The 19,854-nt window shown below is 31.6% G+C and overlaps 1 protein-coding gene across 6 annotated transcripts in view; it reads left to right on the plus strand.

Moving 5' to 3' along the window:
* The window catches only part of LOC129942184 (atypical protein kinase C), a 92,473-nt gene extending 73,142 nt beyond the window's left edge, over positions 1-19,331 (plus strand). For 3 of the 6 annotated variants that reach the window (XM_056051022.1, XM_056051027.1, XM_056051024.1), the window contains 7 exons: positions 6,149-6,199; positions 6,272-6,357; positions 6,425-7,378; positions 7,452-7,646; positions 8,678-8,799; positions 13,356-13,482; positions 13,617-19,331. In XM_056051022.1, the coding sequence (XP_055906997.1) occupies positions 6,149-6,199; positions 6,272-6,357; positions 6,425-7,378; positions 7,452-7,646; positions 8,678-8,799; positions 13,356-13,443 (1,496 nt within the window). In that variant the 3' untranslated portion in view covers positions 13,444-13,482; positions 13,617-19,331. Of the gene's footprint in view, positions 1-6,148; positions 6,200-6,271; positions 6,358-6,424; positions 7,379-7,451; positions 7,647-8,677; positions 8,800-12,974; positions 13,091-13,355; positions 13,483-13,565 lie in introns of all 6 variants that reach the window. The other 3 variants (XM_056051026.1, XM_056051028.1, XM_056051025.1) reach the window with 2 other exon arrangements.
* The last annotated feature ends 523 nt before the right edge of the window (positions 19,332-19,854 follow it).

A 19,854-nucleotide genomic window follows, 5' to 3' on the forward strand; every position in this document is an offset into this window, starting at 1 on the left:
GTTTAAATCAGCACAAAGCACAATATTAGTAGTGCTCAGTTTTCTGTTGCTTTCAGAGCTATCGATTGTATCCATTTCTTAAAGGTCTTTTAGCTTTAATGTACAGCATCATACAAAGCTAAAGCCAGGCTCAATTAATGACTTGAGGGTATTTAGAAGATCAACAATATATTCATTATTAAACGAAAAGATCTATTTCCATTTTCAGAGTCCCTAACAAAATCTTCAGAAGTAGTTTGTTTTATAATTGCTCAACAGAAACAAGTTTAATAAAAATAGTATTGAAAAATAAAAAGTTATCAAAACAATTGTATTGGAGCTACCCGTTTTTGAAAAGCTATACTAATAAACCGTGCAAGCTCAAGGGATGAATGCTCTGTATCCATACCAAAGCTTAACGGTCCATTCGATAAGCTCTTACTCGATGAGCAGTGGACATATTTACATAACTAAAGGACGGTATAACAAGAACTTTCTTGGACTTATCCATCAATCATCGGTTAATTAGATAAAAAACTAAAAATGTCCTTTTAACATGAAAACAAAATGTTACCATATACAAATAGATAAATAGATTTGATTAACCAACTTGCTCTTACTCTTACGTTACGAAAAATGTTTAGCTTAAGCTTCTAAGCCAACACATGTGGATAAACAAGCGATAGTTAGATATATTATGCTTAAGCTAGAATTTTCTATCTAAACCAATTAAGCGTATTTTTGTTTCATTCACATGAAACAAAACTTAAACTAGAACCGTCTAGCTTCAGCTTCAAGTAAAAGCTATGAAAAACTAGATCTATCTTGGTCCAAAAATAGCTCTTCCCTTTTTTTTGTTGACAATGTCCAATGTTATTCTTATTTGAAGGAGTATCTTGATGTATCATTAAAACCTATTCTAATTATGTTTTGAGCTTTTAGGGGGTAAAAGCGTTCCAATGAATGTGAGTGCTTCCAAATTCACAACCATACCAAATTTATAAAACAATGAACATTTAATGTTTCATTAATTGTAGACAACTTCCGGAGATATCGAGTTTTTTGGTTGTCAAAAACAAACTGTAAAAACAATAAACGTTTCCTTTGATTCGGTTCTCTTATTTACTTTTTACAGTAATATTATTGTCAGTCACTATTTGTGTTAAACAGCGACATCTAAAAGTTTTTTATTGTCTTATATCAAAGACACAATGTCGAATAAGCTTACCTTCTGACCATAAAACTATTTCAGATGCTTACTGAAAAGTCAAAATAAAACTAATTTATCATTTTTTTATCCTCCGAAAATGTTTGTATTTGTGAGTGTTTTACAGCTGACCTCTTACTCCAAATTTTACTAATAGCAGATAAAATAAAATATTAATAAATTAGCTTGAATTCTTTTCATTTTACAACTTTTCTTCTATTTTACTTGTTTACCAAATTTCTTGCAATCGTGTTAACTTGATATTTTGTGTGGCCATTTCACCAGAAACTTTATTTTCAAACATTGTGAGAACACATTTAAAATTGTCAAATCTCATTATTCAGGACATGGAAAAATAAATTGATTTATTTTTCCCATGGAAAACCCTATAAGATCCAACAAGCTTTACTTCTCTTATCGTAATCGTTTGTTTTCATAAAGCTTAACCAAAGAACAGCGAAAGTGTTAAATTTGCATAAATCTGCGTAACTCCTTCCAAAACTGCATTTTTATTATTGTGGATTCGATACATGATATAAAGCAGTAAAAAAAGTTGTTCTTAAGACTTATCTTTCTGTGTACCTACTTTGTTCAATGTACATATATTATTTCATTTCTTCTAAGTATCGACTTATTTTTGTTAACTTCTCGGAGCTTCTTCTGATTTTTTGCAACTTATATCCTCGTCCTCAGAAAATCGGTTAATTTACCTTATGATTTGAATCTGTGATTAGATTTGTCATTGTCGTCGTTAACTCCCCCAATATCTTAAATTACGAACAAAAATAAACAAGGAAAAAGATTGCCTTACGTGTCCTTATTCGATTTTAAAAGCTTTCTAATTATTCATGGGGGGGAGAATTAATTAAGTTTTTCTTGAATATATCTTTCTTTATTAATTATTATACTTTTTCTCTTTCCCATCGCTATTCATTCCGTCCCTAATGATAGGTAGAATGTACCTTACACTCCCCTCTTTTGTTTTTCTTTTCTTTTTAACTTTCCTCTAATCATCATTAACGTGTTGTTAGTAAACAAAATACCTTTTATACTCGTCCTGCTTCATAAAATCAAAACAATCAACTGAAACTGAATTCTAAATTTTTGTTCGTTTTTTTTGTTTTAATAATTTTTCTCTTTTTTGAAAATCTATATAAAATCTACCACTCTGTTCTTCGCCGCTAAAGCAATTTATCATTATTTCAAAACAAACATAATTTAACGCACAAACGAATATTTATAATTATGTAGGTATATACAAAGATTTAAGGGTGTAAAATTCTAGAGCATACCTAAAATACATAAAGTAGAAATAACACCCTATGAAATGTCTCACTTCCTTTTCTATTAACGAACCAATGAACAAACGGACAAACGAACATCAAGCCAAAGAACCGAACAACCAGCAAGCTTCCTCATTATAACCGTTGTTTTGTTTTAACTTAACCATCTCCATCACCGTCATCGTCATCATCATAATCATCATCATCATCTTTATCATCGTCATCATGGCCATCTCGTCATTCTCATTTTTGTTCTTGTTTTGTATTTTAATACGGAAGTTAGCAAATTGGTTTGATGAGGCTTCCGGGCTTAATTGACTTTGAAGCAAGCAAACTTAAAAGCATAATGCGTATAACTTAAATCACTTTTATATAACGTTATCGATATGAAAACACAGATGGATGAATAAAGGTGGGGCTGGGGATGTTTTAGTAGGTTTATTTTATATCGGTCTAAGTCTAAAATAAAACAGTGACGTAAATTTGAAGGATATAACATATAGTCTATATTATTTTAAATATCCATTACGATATCTATTTTAGGTTTCAGTATTGGAAAAGATGGAACTTTTAACATTTTGTTTTGTAGAACAAACAAATCAATAAAGTCGAATGTTGTTTTTATACAAATACGGCAACGGTTTTTCCTCTCCAGGCCATCAAATTGCACTTTTCCGATGGGTTTTAATTTAAATCCGAATCTACTCAAACGGACTCATACACAAAAATAGTTGTATATTCATGAAATAGTTTTTATTTTTATACAATTCGTGATAATTTTCCAGATCTTTTTTACTTTTCAAATAAATAAACATTAAAATAACTCTGAACCATTCATGCTAACAAGACAAAACATCTTGAAAATAAATATCAGCTTAGTCGTCTAAATAACGCTGTCACATCAAGTTTTTGAAATACATAGATTTTGAAATTAAATAAAAATAAACATTTTCTATTCTTTTATTTAAAAATAAAAACATTGTTGAATATGGGTATTTTCAAAATTAAAGTTGAAGTTCAGAATCGAAATCAGCACTAAAAATCAACTCCAAAACGTATTGTTCTAAAACTTGAAAGCCTTAAATTCAAGGTTTCTCAAAACTTCATATAGAGTCAAATGAAGACTCATAAGAATTTCCAGAAACTAAGTAAGATACTTACATTCTTTTAATTTATTTTTAAAATAAATATTTGTACTTTGCAAAATTATCATACAGTTTTATGTTAAGGACTGTGTCCATATTCACGGGTAAACTCATCATTCGAAATACAAATTGCCTTTCTACTAATGTTTTTTGGCTTCATAGAAGCATCTTTTCCTTCATAGAAGAACACTATTGACATCACTTTTTATATAATCCTGGCCTAGAAAGATTTAAAAAGCTCCCAGACTACTGCAGTGTTTTTAAAGCAGAAATACTTGCAAAGTCTGAAGCTGCTTATGACCTTTCTTTCCAAATTTTGGTATACAAAACCAGAGACATAATTGTTGATAAGCAAGCAGTAAGCAAGGCCATCTTTGCCATTGCTACACAGTCAAAATTGTCAAAAACAGTGCCGTATGGAGCAACCTTTAATCAGCGAAGCTAACACGGTTACCCTCCGTTGGGTCCTAGGGCAATGTAACATTAACGAAAACGAATGATACCTAAAAATTGGCCAAAAACGGATCAATACTTCATTTCTGGCATATCGTATAAATGGGTAACAAGCAACTAAAGCAAGTTACTTAATTAAGATGCTGTTATAGTCCTGTGTGAACTAGGGCCTCAACCAACAAACTTCTCCATCTAGCTCGGTCCCTAGCTAATCTCCAATTGCGTACTCCAAGTTGGATGAGGTCACTTTCCACTTTTCGGGCCGAAGCGTTGGTTTCAAGCGCTCTTCGTAACCCAGCCATACCAGGCGTTGGGCTTTTATCCTTTTGGCTAAGTCTATGTCGCTCTACAACCCTTACGCTCGTCGTTCTATCTTCTCCTCCACTAATCTTTAAAGCATACATGACCGTAGATCACTCGAAGAACTTTTCTCTCGAAGCGACCGAAGGTGCTCTCATCCACAGTCATATTTCAAGCGTCCACACCGTATAGCTGGACGGAAATGATTAGGAAGGGTCTTAGCATTCATAGCGGAGCCTAGGTAGACAAAGGCCTTAACTAACTTCAAAGCTACACCAGTCCATTGTTAATGGGTTAGTTCCCAAATGTGTTCTTGAAATTACAAACACCAATTGGTCTAAACACGAAGCTTGTAGCACTTCGAGGCATCTATGATCGAATATCTCAAAATTAAAAACCTTTTACAACTAACCAGTCCTCAATTATTCGTATACATAGGTATCCCAATGAGTCAAAACACTTTGGGTATGAGCAGCATCGTTTTCAGATCACCTTATTTTTGTAGATTGCGTGAAGACGAGGAGAGGGAAGAGAAAGACGATACCTTCCACTTTCTCAGCAAGTGTTTAAAGGAAAAATTATAGTTCTAGGAAAATACTTTTTCTCGACTTATGCGTCGATACGCCTCGTCTTTGCCACCTAAGGACATTATGAAACTCTTCCTAAAATCAGAATGGTTTCGGGTGCCGACCTAAACCTTAATACTAATGAACCTTTCAACCATCTACTCAATTTTTTTTATTTCCTGGAGAGCACAATAAATCCAGAAAGTTCCAAATGTGTGTTTCTTTTCGGCCATTACCGATGCAACACTCCCTAAAAACCTAACCTAACGGAACATAACCTAAGCCTACCTTAAAAACATATATAGTTTAAGAGAGAGAGAGGTCAACTCATGGTATATTTTGACCCCATTGTGCTTTTAACACATTAGTTCTAACTTTGTTTAGTATTAACCGATTTCGATAAGAACAATACATAGCCCAAGCCCACAAATATTAAAAAAAATTATTGACCTTGAAACCCATCACTCTTCATACTACCAACTATTTCTCTACTTTTTATATAATTTATAATCGACATTATGTCACATCCATTTTAAAAGATTTGAATAATGAGAGGCTGTTCCTTATGATTCCAACTCTTATTAAAACGTCCTTATATCCTTTTGTATAGGGACCATAAATGACACAATTAAAAGGATTGAAAGAAATAACCCTTTATACATATTTTGTTGATTCTGCAATAATGAAAGCCTTCTTTATATAAAAAAATAATGATATATGACAAACAGAATCTAATGAATTGTAAAATGTTGTATTCCAAGAAATTGCTACTGAATGTCTAACATAATTCACTCATATAAAAAGGAGTGCCATCATTCAAAAACTTTCCCTTCAAAAAACTGTTTTGTTCCATAGATATGTTAATATTTCATTCATTTATCTATTAACTTTAGGACCAAAACCTGCAAAATATGAATTCTTATTGCAGATCCTTACTGCCTTCACCTTATGCCTGTATCTTCAAACATAAACAAACCAATTTCCTCTAAAAAATATGGAATTTTTAAAAACTCCATTGATCTTAAAGCAAATAATATTGATAAGGCATCTTCGAAAAGGTTAACTCTATGGTTAAAAACGGAGTATTTTTTTAGAACGACAACAAAAAACTGACTTCCCCTTGTACCAACGACGACCTTTAAAACTCTAACAACCTTAAGATTTTTTAATATAGTTTGCTTATACTTATTTGTTTTGTTTTTTGTTCAATTACAGTTTTTCCAAATGTTCCATCAGCGCCAGGAATGTCATGCGTTGGTGAAGATCGTACGTATCTTTTCGTCCACTATCATTTGATAAATTTCGATCATATTATTAATTATTGTATTTCTTTAACAGGAAGCATCTACAGACGAGGAGCTAGAAGATGGCGTAAATTATATCGCATTAATGGACATATTTTCCAAGCCAAACGCTTCAATAGAGTAAGTTGCTATGGAATTCTTTCATTTTGATTCATTCTCTAACTTTGAATATTTATTTCTTTTTTAGCGCGCATTCTGTGCCTATTGCCAAGATCGCATCTGGGGTCTAGGTCGTCAGGGCTTTAAGTGCATACAATGTAAGTTGCTTGTTCACAAGAAATGTCACAAATTAGTACAGAAACACTGTACCAACGAGCACGTTGAGCCATTGGTCAAAGAACGCGATGACTTAAATGCCGATGCTGGTCTACCTGAGGTATTACCACCAATACCCGATTATCCGCCAGCCGTATTACCCGATCCGTGTGACTCAGTGGCCGTAGAAGCCGTCCAAAATATCGAGGAACAACTTGAGCCGGGCACCCAGAGGCAATACTCACTCAATGATTTCGAATTGATTCGAGTTATTGGGCGTGGCAGCTACGCTAAAGTGCTAATGGTTGAGCTAAAAAAGACACGACGTATTTACGCAATGAAAGTTATCAAAAAAGCTTTGGTCACCGATGACGAAGACATCGATTGGGTGCAAACAGAAAAGCATGTCTTTGAGACAGCATCGAATCATCCATTTTTAGTTGGTCTGCATTCATGTTTCCAGACTCCGTCACGTTTGTTCTTTGTTATTGAGTTTGTTCGTGGTGGAGATTTGATGTTCCACATGCAACGGCAACGAAGATTGCCCGAGGAACATGCTAGATTCTATGCGGCTGAAATAAGTTTGGCCTTGAATTTCCTCCATGAGAAGGGAATTATCTATCGTGATTTGAAGCTTGATAATGTGTTGCTCGATCATGAGGGCCACATTAAGCTAACTGACTATGGCATGTGCAAAGAAGGCATACGGCCTGGTGACACAACATCCACATTCTGTGGAACGCCAAACTACATCGCTCCGGAGATACTGAGAGGCGAGGATTATGGATTCTCTGTCGATTGGTGGGCGTTGGGAGTTTTGCTCTATGAGATGCTAGCTGGACGTAGTCCGTTTGACATTGCTGGCGCTTCTGAGAATCCCGATCAAGTAAATAGAACAAAATTATTTATTTTTTATCTTACTAAGAATCTAATGATTTTTATTTGTTTTTTTTTCGCAGAACACAGAAGACTACCTATTTCAAGTTATATTGGAAAAAACCATTCGTATACCACGTTCGTTGAGTGTAAAGGCCGCATCGGTCCTTAAAGGTTTCCTCAATAAAAATCCAGCCGATCGTCTTGGCTGCCATCGTGAATCGGCCTTCATGGATATTGTCAATCATCCATTCTTTAAGAGTATTGACTGGGAAATGGTAAGGCTGTTGATTTAGAATCATTTTTCCGTTTGAGGTTTTTTTCTTCCTCTCCCAATATTGACAAACACACATTTAAAAGAAAAACAATAATAATAAATATGCACGGTTTTAATTTTTGTTTTTTCTGAATAAAAAACTTAAATGAAACAACACCAATATTAGGTTAGGATTTTTTCTCCATCCATCCACCCTTTTTTCCCTCGAAGACTGTGTGTGTCGAAATAAAGGAATATTTGAATTTCCCATTCACAAGTAATACAATTAAAGGAGAATTATGTAATGAATACGAGTAGAACAAGTATGCAAAAATTAAATATTCACGAGTTATACAAAAAAAGGAGCCATCTGCATGCGAAGAAATGAAAATAAAATACAGGAATACGTTCCACAATGATTTTCAACTTAAAAAACAATATATTATATTTACTTTTTAGTTTTTGTTTTATTATAATACGAAGCTTATCCATTTCTCAAACAGTTAAATAAATGATTCACGCCATTCCACATTAGTTCAATAAGAAATTCAACAATACTTTTTTTATTTTATATTTAAAATTTATGGAATCCATCGAACATAATTTGTATGTCATAAGTTTAAAAACTGAAGTATTCACATCTCGTTTTTTGCGTTCGCGACGACTGAAAGTAGAGGAAACACTTTTGAAGCTTTTGAAGTTATGTGAAGTGAAGTAAATTTTTAACGAAAGCGTTTAACAATTTTTTATAAATAATGATCTCTTATCAATTTCAGTTTTTTCAAACTTGCTTTATTTGATTATTATGTTGAGAACAGAAACACAAAATTCATGTTTCAATAACATCCACTTACTCATATAATCATTTAATCAAATTATTCTTCTCGTTTTATTTTTGTCGATATAACATAATCAATTTCAAACATATACGTTCCACACCTGCTCTAATTAACATCTGACATTTTTATTTAAATAATTAATAAAAAAAATATATGTTTATAATAAACAAAAATGCAAGAAAAAAAAACGAAACAAAAAAATATTATTCTTAAGATTGCACAAAAGGAAGTTCAACCGCCTTTCATACCGACATTTGATCCTGGCGATCCGGACATGTCAACGAATTTTGACCCTCAATTTACCAGAGAACCGGCTGAATTGACGCCAGAGGATCCGTAAGTGTTCGAGTGTGAGAAGATTGCAAGCGAGCAAAAAATGTGCTGTTAAGTTTCTTATTGTTTCCTTTTTTGTTGTTTATTTTGGTTGTTCCTCTCTTCTTAAATAAAATAATTCTTTTTTTAATATTTGTTGTCCTTTGATTGTTTCTCTTTGGACTATTCCTATATTAAAATTTTAAACTTAATCCTAACTGTTGCTTTTTGTTCAATTTCAATTAATTTTGATTTAAAAAAAAGCGTTACTTATTCTATTTCCATTAATGTTTATCTAATCATCGAATGCTAAATGTTTCTTATTGAATTTTATCTTGCTTCAAAGAAGTTTTTCGAAACAAAAAAACGCTAAATTTACAAAACAAAATATATGTATAACATTTTTGTTTTATATTCGAAAATCTTAATGTTTATTATTCTATGCTTGATCTAACATTATGAATGTTTAATTCTATCTCCCGTTTTCATTCTAGTTACTTCTTTTCTTTCTATAGTTAATCTAATTTTTTAAAAGCGATCAGCATTTGATAGAAATAGAAATAAAAATCAAACTTTGCATAGAACTAGTAATTTTCAGGTTCATGGAAGTTACATACAAGGGGTATAAAAAGTATATTGGGTTTGTTTGTTAAATACATAGTAAAACTTTTCATTATTTTAATTCCTTCATAGAAAAATAAGGTGTTACGTTTCTTCTCACATTTTCAATCAATCAATCAATCATATTAACAATTCGTTTCATATTAAAGTGTAGTGTAGCGAACTTAGAACTTAGGATTCATACAAGTAAACACATGAATTCGTAAAAATATAATTGTGTACTCAAAACAACGATTTAAAAGATAAAAAATTACAAAAAATCTTACTTTTATTTTAGAGTAATTAGAAGTAATTAATTGCAGAAAACTGTTATATATTATTTTATGCTATGTACAGGGTGGGGCGTGGTTGGTTGGTTTATGGCTTCTTCGAAAGCACGTTATCTAAGGTTTTCATTATGACAACACAGTAGACAAAGCAAGAGCGCTCGTTCGTTGTGGAGGCCTACTTTTCTTTCAGCCGTTCGATCATAGCAAGTCAGCGAGCTTTCAGAAACAATTTCAATATCGCACCTGTGGGTCGTGTGCCTGATCGGAAATCGATTTCTTTGTGGGTGGACAGGGATACCGGTAGTTTGCCGAAGAAGCATAATGGGCCTTCCAGAAAAGTCAGCACGCCAGAAAACATCGCACAATGAGACGAATTCTTCTTGAAGAAATTAATTTTTACCCCGTGGTGCAACAACTTAATCCACCCGATTATGTTGCCCGAAAAAATGCATGTAAAGTCTTCCTCGAAAACCTGCCTCAGCAAGATGTGCGAACACACAAAACATGCGAAATTGGAGCACCACTAACCAGAAAAAACTTCATGAGCAGCCTCTGAATACAGAACATGTGCCTGTTTAGTGTGCAATATCCAGAATCGGCATTATTGGCCCATGGTTCTTTGAAGAGAACAAAAGAGCAGTTACGGTGAATTTTGAACGTTACGTCAGCCTGATTGTGGATTTTTTTTCTGACCAAACTTGAAGAAATGAATGTAGGGGAAGTGTGGTTTCAACAGGAAGGCGCCACAGCTAACACGGCAAGAAGGTCAATGAATATTTTGAATACTTCCCCGAACGGCTCATCTCTCTTAGAGGCGGTCTTCAGTGGTCAGCACGATTGCCAGATTTAGCATAATGTGATTTTTTCCTGTGGGGCTATCTTAAATCGTTGGTGTACACTGATCGTCCAAAGACCCTTCGTCATCTTAAAAATAATTCTTCATTTCATTATACGGCTCCCGATCATTGAAAGGCTCAGCATTCGATACTGCGTTCTTCCATCATTTGCGGTCCCATGCAAGCTCCTTCCAGTGAGACCAAACGCACTTGCGTCAGAAACCGACTGGTCTTTTAGAGGAGCTTCGGTTCGGGGCTGCGATTCAAAGATTTTCTTTACTGGAACGTTTTTGTTTTGTTGGGCTGAACTAATGTAGTTGGCTTGTTTTGTCTCTTTGGACTACATAGTCCTCTTGATATAGCTCGTACAATTCACGTTTGATCCTTCTTCTCCATTCACCCTCTTTGCACATAGGACCAAATATCCGCCGAAGGATTTTTCTCTAAAAAAATTCCAAATATCAATTTCCCTTTTTTACTTATTTACCAGCAGTCCGCACGTTTTGAACACATTTGCTTTCCCAAACCGAAGAAGCAGCGGTTCGCTAGGAAATTCTTCGTCGGATTTTCACTAAGTTATCATTCTAGAAATTGATATTTGTTCCGAAATATGTAAACTCCTTGAATACTCCAAATTACTGCTAGCGACAGTGACGTTTTGTCCTAGGCGATGGACAAAACTAACATGTTTTGCCTGATCATCTAAAGCTGTAAATGCTTCTAGAACAACTCACTTGGAGAGGCCGATGATTTCGATGTCGTTCGCATAGCCGAGCAATTGTGAAGATCTGTTAAAGATAGTGCCTTCCAGGTTAACACCATATGTTAAATAAAATGTGTTTCGCAGAAACTTCGTACGAAAGTTAAGATATATCCATTTTTGGTACTTATGATTCGAGATATAGCATTATTTGAATGATTTTGTCATCTAGTACTTCAATTGTTTCCCGGTATTTGGCATTCATCATCTTCTCTGCAAATAAAGGCCGAAGGGTTTATGTCGCCAAAATTACTGATAATACAATTTAGATGTTTTCTGCATGGCCCGCCTTACTAATTGTTTCGCTGTAGAACCACAAAATTAATACTTTTCTGAGATGTTCCTATCAGTCCACTTTTCATGACGAAAAACAAATCCATTTGTGCAAATTGGAATTGATACCTTCAGGAAAAAAGGCCTTACAAGAAGTAGGTTTCCACGAAGTTGTTTTCAGCCCCATTATCGATCAATAATCGTCGAATGATGCCAAAACTCAACAATCCGTACCATTAATTTTGTAGGCTTTGAAAATCGAAATCTGAAAGTACTTGGAAACATTTCTCACGGCCTTCTCTTACTTCCCAGTTCTCCATTATTTTCTTCTTCATTTTCTCATAATGGGAAATTCTATCAAAATATTTTATTAGTTCAAAAACATTGTATCAAATGCTGAAACAAACACAAGATCAGACAGAAAACATAAAATTAAGTAGTCATGTTTCTCATTTCTTTAAAGTTTTGAAAATCTAATGTTGATAAACTATAAATCTAAAAACCTGGAGTTGGGAATGACAAATTCGTGTTAAATGGAGAGTTAAAAAAATCATGTTGTTAATTTCAAATTCGTATGAGGAAAATTGTTATAAAAATTCACCAAATAAATTATGCTCTTTTCTTTGTGTACATTTTTTGCTACAGCCCCTAGGCCTTGTGACTCAACTGCAACTAACAGTTATTACCGAATCCAAACGGCTTATAATACCCTTTACAAATAAAAACAGACATCCTATCGCATTATGGATACTTAAACAGTTCTAAAATATCTCGAGGATTTCAGAAACGAAAACATGCTTATGCTTTCTATTTAATTTTATTTGTATGCAATTTGAGTTGATGGAAAGAACAATATGTCTAAACAAATTCTAATAGCGAGACTGCTTCATTCAAAAAAGCTTTCAGCTTTATTATAAGGAGAATCCTAAAAAAACTTAGTCTTGTGGTGCAAAATTATTTTGTACTGTATGTGATCAATAGAAAAAATGGTTTCGATATTCTTAAACCCACCAAAAACAATTGGTTAACCCAAAATTCGGAAATTCGAAAAAAACAGCTGACTCAAAAAAAATAATTTGAGACAAAATTTAAAGAAAAATGTACATATGTGTATCGAAAGAGTCGGTCAAATCGTATAGACAAATAGGAATGTTACTATAAAAAGTATCTAAAAAATAATAATATGTATAAAACATAGATACCGAAAAATTTGACTTTAATATAATTTATGTCATGAGCCAAAGTGAATGTGTCAAAAAATTAAGGATGAAACTGAAAGTACCATTGAAACTATCTCGCCACATAAACATAACAAAAAAATAAAAATACATTTCCTTTCCTCATAAATCCTCTAGCCTCATTGTATTTTATTATTTTAAAATTTTTTTGTTCGTTTTCTCTTTTATCGTCATATTATGTTTTCTTTTCGCACCAATGTAGCTAGAGCGTAAGCAAGTATCACCTCCATTTAAGCCACGATTAGATTCCGACAGGGATTTGGCAAATTTCCCTCCCGAATTCACAGAGGAGGCCGTACAATTGACCCCAGACGATGAGTAAGTATTTTTATTTTAAAATTTAATTTTTCGTTTTTTCTTTGCTTGTTTTTTGTTTTTGTTCTTCTTAACTTTTTAATAAATTTTCTTAATTTTTTTTCTTGTCTAAATGAATGAGAAGAAACTAAACATAATAAAGCTTTTAAGGGCTTTAAGGCTTGGGTATAGCGCTAATGAAAAAAAAAAATGAAAACAAAATCTATTATTATTATTATTATTTATAGCATATTTTAATTAATTATTTTTTTTATAATTCTTTTTACAGTCGTGTTATTGAGAAAATCGATCAAACTGAATTCGAAGGATTTGAATATGTGAATCCATTATTAATGTCCCTAGAAGATTGCGTTTGACATCACGCATCGTGTGAGCTACATCCATATAATTTACGGGTTAGTTTTTAAATGTTTCTTAGTTTTGTTGTTTTTTTGTGCATACATTTATGATTTTATTTAAAAAAATATTAAAATTAAAGTAATTTCTTTTTCTTCTTTTTATAATTTGTCATTTTCGTCATCTGAATTAGTTATACGGAGAGGACTCCAGTGACTATGATTCCGTTGCTGATGATCTAAGTATTCTTCAATTACCTCCTCCAACCTCTAATAATAATAATAATATTAATAGTCATACAAATAATAGTAATAATAATAATAAAAGTCTACTTCAGCACATGTTTTGCCTTCCATTAAATTAAGTGAGAATAAAAAAATAAAAACAAAACAAAAAAAACAAGATAGAATGAAACATAAATTGTGAAACACAAAAAATGCAATTATCTTATATATTTACATAACAAAATTAATTATATATATTTATTGAATGACGAAATAAAAATCAACAACCAAAAAAGAAAAAACAACACTATAGAAATGCCTAGAGGGTAGAATTTTTTCTTTTGTTTTAAACAATTGATAGATCAAACAAATTGCATTACCTATCTAAACACAAACTACCTATTCTAATTAATTATTAAATTTAAACAAAAAAAACAACAGTAATGTTCAAGGAATTTCACTTAAAAAAATAAATAATAAATAAATTCAACTCAAAACTATGATAACATCAACAGAAAAAAAAATAAAACAAAATAATGTTTCGTAGTAAAATTAATAATAATAATTATTGAACAAAAAAAAACAAAAAATACCTATTATATATTATTAAATTAAATCAAAACAAAATTTATGACAAAAAGTAAACAATGTTATAAGCAATGTTGTGTAAATAATAAGTTTATTCTTTTCGCAACACACAAAAACATTTTAAACAAAATTCTGGTTTTAAAGACTATTAACGAATAAAGTGTGTTTTTGAAAAAAAGGAAAACTAAACGAAACATTTAAGAATTCGAGAATCAAATGTTTAAAGAAAAGAATAAGTAAAAAAGTGATGCAGAAAATATTTAATTAAAACAAAAGAAGAAAAACAATGAATGAATTGACAGACAGCAGAAAAAAAGAACAAAATAAACTTAAAAAGTATTCTATGTGTTTCGTAATGTGATTGCTTTATAAACTTTTTATTATTATTGTTATTATTATTTGACTTTACTGAAATCACATATTATATTATATTTTGTTTTTTCTTTTTTTTTTAATTTTTTTTAATAATTATGAAAAATAGTATTCTCTATAATAAGAGGCAATGCAACTTAATTAAGTTTATTAAAGTTATAATAATAATTTAAACAAAAAAAATAATAAAAACTGATTTTAATTTTTATTTCTCTACGGGTTTAATAATGAGAACATCAATGAAAGAGCAATCTGATTGAGGTTCGTAACGATGGGATTGAAACACATTTTTTGTTTTATCACATTTTGGGTTTTTTGTATCATACAATAAAATATTGGGTTTCATCTGGAGAATAATTATAAATACATAATGTTTACTTTTATGCATTGGTACGCTAGGTTTGAGGCATTCCTGGTATTCCTTAGAAATGTATGGTGTAGTTCCGGGAAGGAAATGAACAAACTTAACTCAGGAAAAGAATAAGTGAACATCACAATGAGATGAGTAATTGGAGCAAGGCAGCACTGTAGAGAATCCGCATTTTAATGTATGTACGAAAATTACTTACTTACTTAGGTCCTCAGACGCCTACGCGCCACCGTGTACGATTTCCGGATATGTGTTTTAGCTCCCTGCAACTTTTGTCTAGTTTTCTCGGTCGTTCAGCTCTTCTTCCTTCTGTGGGAGCGGATTCTACTGCATTACTTGGCCTGCAATGCAGTCGTTACCTTTTCGAAGCGTATGTCCAGTCCCTTGCCACTTACGCCTTCGTATTATAGAGTCTATAGGTTCCTGGCCTGTTCTTCTCTAAAGGACCTCATTTGTCCGAATATTAACTCAAGCATAAGCAGTAGGTACCGGTAAAAAAAGAGAAACAATAACAAGGAGTTTTTATTTCCGCTAAATATTAGCATAATGATTTTATCATATAAATGGAGATAATCAGTTGCCACCAGTAAAATTTTAAATGAAAATCTTTCCCTTCTGCTAAACATTGGAATCGGAAGTGGTGATAAACGGATTTCTAAAATAATCAGTTAACTGATCTTTGAGCTCTGGGAATTTGGCTAACATTGCAATAGATTTATTTCGTGACGGATTCACGAAAAGACAATTGCTCATATTTTTTTGAATCGGACAAAAGACAGACATTTTCCTTTCTAAGTAAATTTTGAGGGGTTAAGACTGTTTATTTGTTTCTTTTTAAAACAACGAATGTTTAAAAGCTTTATTAAAAAAATTGCGAGTTTATCTTTATGAATGGTTTTAAAAAAAAAATATTTTAGCCAGCGTAACTTAAATCTTGGCATAAAACTGAAGACAATCTTTCAAATTTTGTGGCAGTTGTTTTTCTTAGGATGAGAGCTACATTTTTGTTGCTTGTTATAAACTCGAATAGAGGTTTATACCAATAAGTTTTTCTATATAGAAACTATAGCAATATTGGTTTCCTAAGAAGTCTTGGGGTTTTCTTCGGATGTGGAACTGCAACGACAAATTACAATAAGCTCATTAAATTTCGAATTTTGTCAATGGGAAATAAAAAACCGCATATTATTTTATTCTTCGAAAAGCCAATACTGTACAGTTAAAGCGAGATATGCACTCCTAGCCATTGCCCATGAGTAGCACTCGCATCAATGAAATTAATATCGATATTCTCGTTATGTGCATCATCAACCTCTTGTTATAACCTTGATAACGAACCATTCTAAGACGTTCTCATCTTGCCTTGGTAAGGTCTAAGCTGCAGTACAATACTACATGAGATTAGGATGATTTTAGTTGCTCTAGAGAACTTTAACAATCTGAATTTATAGCGGTGCCTAGGTAGACGAAGTCCTTAACTTCCTCAAAGTTATAGCTGTCCATTTTGACGTGCTATCGTTCAATGTCCTTTCTTGATGACAGTATGTACTTGGTCTTGCTCTGATTAACTGCAAAACCCATATACTTCGCTTTTGTAGCAATACTCAAAAACTCACCACTAATATCACGCTTTGATGTTCCAATTAGGTCAATATCATCGGTTTTTCCGAGTAATTTTACAGACCTTTAAAAGACTATGCCTCTAATGTTGACGATTGAGTTTTTCATAATTCTTTCCAGAACGATGTTAAGTCGCATAACGGCGATCGTCTTGTCTAAAACCTTTTTTGACATCAAAAGAACCTTAACAGAACCTATAAAGTCTAAAACTTGAGAATAAATCCCATTCAAATTACTTAAGCTTCTTGACAGTATTCAAAAAAATAGTTTTTAAAATGGTTGGTGAAATCATTCATCATTCAATCAAAACACCCGATAATCTACGTTAAATTTTGTGGGTCAACCTTTTTTTACCATTATTTAAACGGACTATGATCTAGTAAAATACCCTTTAAACCCTTTATCCATAATGCTCACGCTTCTAGAATCCCCATTAATTTACCATTGAACCCAACTTCAGTCGTACTGTGGAGCACAGAGATTCGTTCTTTAGCAGTACTATAAGAATGTGAATGACTTACCACGCTTCGTCTTCCTCTGCCATTGTAATGTTAAAAAATTCAAAACCAATACACATACCGACCACTCCTTTGGTACCAATATTTTGACGCACACCTGTGTTTCGCATATTAAAGATATATGTACAAACAAATGCAGTTATAAAGGGTAAGTTATTTTAAATGTTTAAGTTTTAAATTTATGTAATTTAAATACATAAACGTTCATAAACTAAAAATTATGTTTTTCTATTTAAGGCTCTCAGTCAAATTTCCTTATGATTTTTAAAGATTTAGTTTTTGAAGATTACGATTGATTTTTGAAAAATATTATGTTTATTTCGGCGTATATGCCACTTGGTTATTTCAACAGTAGTACACTTAGGCGTATACGTGCTTTTCTTATTTTATTAAGTGTTTAAAACATTTTTTTTAATTGTGTTGGTGTTAATTTTATTCAGTTTGTATCAAAATTTTAACACAATTAACCAAAGTTACTTCGGTGATCTTAGGCTTCCCGAGTCTATCGAACGGTCAAGTCTTAACGTGGTAGTTATTTTATCCCCAAGGCCTAGATAACCCAATTTCTTTAATAGGCTTTGGATTATTAAATGGATCATCCAATGTTAGTAACCAATTAAGACTATGAAGGGCTATTGCTGGAAATTCTTAAGAACGCTTCTTATTTTGTTTTTATATTTTAAGTCGGAGTGTTCTCGAACCAGCGACACATAATCAATAGATTTGTTTTTTTTTTTTAATTCAAGTTTAGATGACTATATCCTTCTATTATTCTCATAAGTCATTATAGTATTGACCTCAAAATATTGGTTAACACAAACTTACGAGTATGATTTTCTTCCTTCGGAATATAATTTCAATATTTGTTTCTCTTTCATTGATGTTTTAAGAGAATTACAAGCTTTTCGATATTTTTTATTTTAAATATACAATATATAACCTTTTTGAAAAAAAAACAGGCAAAACTATATGTAAACTCAACTCAACAAATATTGGTTTCAAATCACTTCTTCTTCCTATAACCCCACTTATACCCAAATTTTTCATCTCTATTTACTCGATTTTCTACTTACCTATATAAACGCTTATAAATTTATTATTATTATTATTCATTAAAAAATAAATATTATTATTATTATGACGAACAAAAACAAAACACAAAAACAAAAGAGAATGAAAATGCATTGTTAAATATGAGTATATACATTTATTTTTACATTGAAACTATTAATATTGTGTATAATCGAATTTTTTTACCATTCCTGTTAAACTATATAATGTATTTAGTATATGAATGTGTTTTTTATATTAAACGAATAGAGAATGTGAAAGTGTAAAGTAATATTTAAAAAAACAAAAAGAAATTATTATAAACAAAACAAAAATTTCCTTACGTTGTAAACTAAAACAAGCAAACAAAAAACACCAAATTCAAATTAATGCACTTAATTCAGTCTAGGCGAATAAAAATATAAAAAAAAGTATGGGAAAGATAGAAAATTTAATAAAAATAAATTAAAAAATTAAAATTAATTAATAAAATTTAATTAAACTCATCTAAAAGAGGCTGACGGTTTTTGTTTTTTTGAATGTAATTGATTTTGAATTTGTTTTCAGTTAATTTTCTGTATTGTTAAATTATTTTGAATCCTTCAAAAACAAAACAAATTTGTGTAATCTTAAATTCTATGATAGAAAATATTTATTTTTATTATTGTGTTTGTTTTCGAAAACAGATTATCCAATTTTCTCACTTGGCAGCTACATTTTCAAACGAGCACACCAAATAAAAATATTGATCATCATATTTTATTTAAATTTCATAGAAAAAAAAGGGGTATGAAAATGTCTTTTTAGTAATGTTTTTAATTTATGCAATACCATACATTTTTTTAAATATAAATTTAATATAAAAATAAGCCGAAAGAGTAAAATGATGATGAAAAACAAAATGCAAAGAAAAAAACAAAACTGAATCCCTTAAAATTGAAAATAAAACCACACACAGTTATAATTATTCTTAACAACTAAAACATATTATAAATTAATAATATAAAAACAAAACAAAAATAAAAATAAAAACATTCAGTTGGAAGACTCTCCTTTCTCCCTTATGTCTTATAGTTAAATAAGAGAGCAACAAAAAAAATATTATTTATGAGAAAATTATTATAATTATTATTGAATAATAAAACTATACAAGAATTAAAAGTAAATATATTTGTTTTATTTAAAAAAAAAAAAACATTCTGAAATTATTCGAAATAAGCGGTTTTATTAACATTGAGCTAACACACTTCAAGTGATTTTTCTACCCTTATTATGCAGACAGCATAAGGAAAGGGAGAGAGGGTTTTAAAGGAGACGTCGGTGTACATTGTTTTTGAATTCGTGGATATTGCTATGACTGGAATGGACAAAGTTTGGTAAGGCATACCACATTCTCGTTGTACGGCTAAATAACGAATTTCTTTGCTTGATAGTACGAGGGAAGTTGGGCTTAAGGGTATACTGATGAGCATTCCTAGCGCGAGTATTACCGTTGAACTTTATAAGGGAAGGAATCCAGCTGGCTAATTCTTTAGAGAATAAGCCATTAAAAAAGCTATAAAAAAGGGTGAGACAAGAAACTTTTCGACGATGTGATGATATTATGACCAATAAATGTAAATGCTCTACGTTCAATTGGATTGGATTCGAAGACCGTCCGGCTGGAGCGTTGATGTTCATTCGCTCTAC

The sequence above is a fragment of the Eupeodes corollae genome, chromosome 1 (genome assembly GCF_945859685.1).
Source record: "Eupeodes corollae chromosome 1, idEupCoro1.1, whole genome shotgun sequence".
Classification (NCBI taxonomy): domain Eukaryota; kingdom Metazoa; phylum Arthropoda; class Insecta; order Diptera; family Syrphidae; genus Eupeodes; species Eupeodes corollae.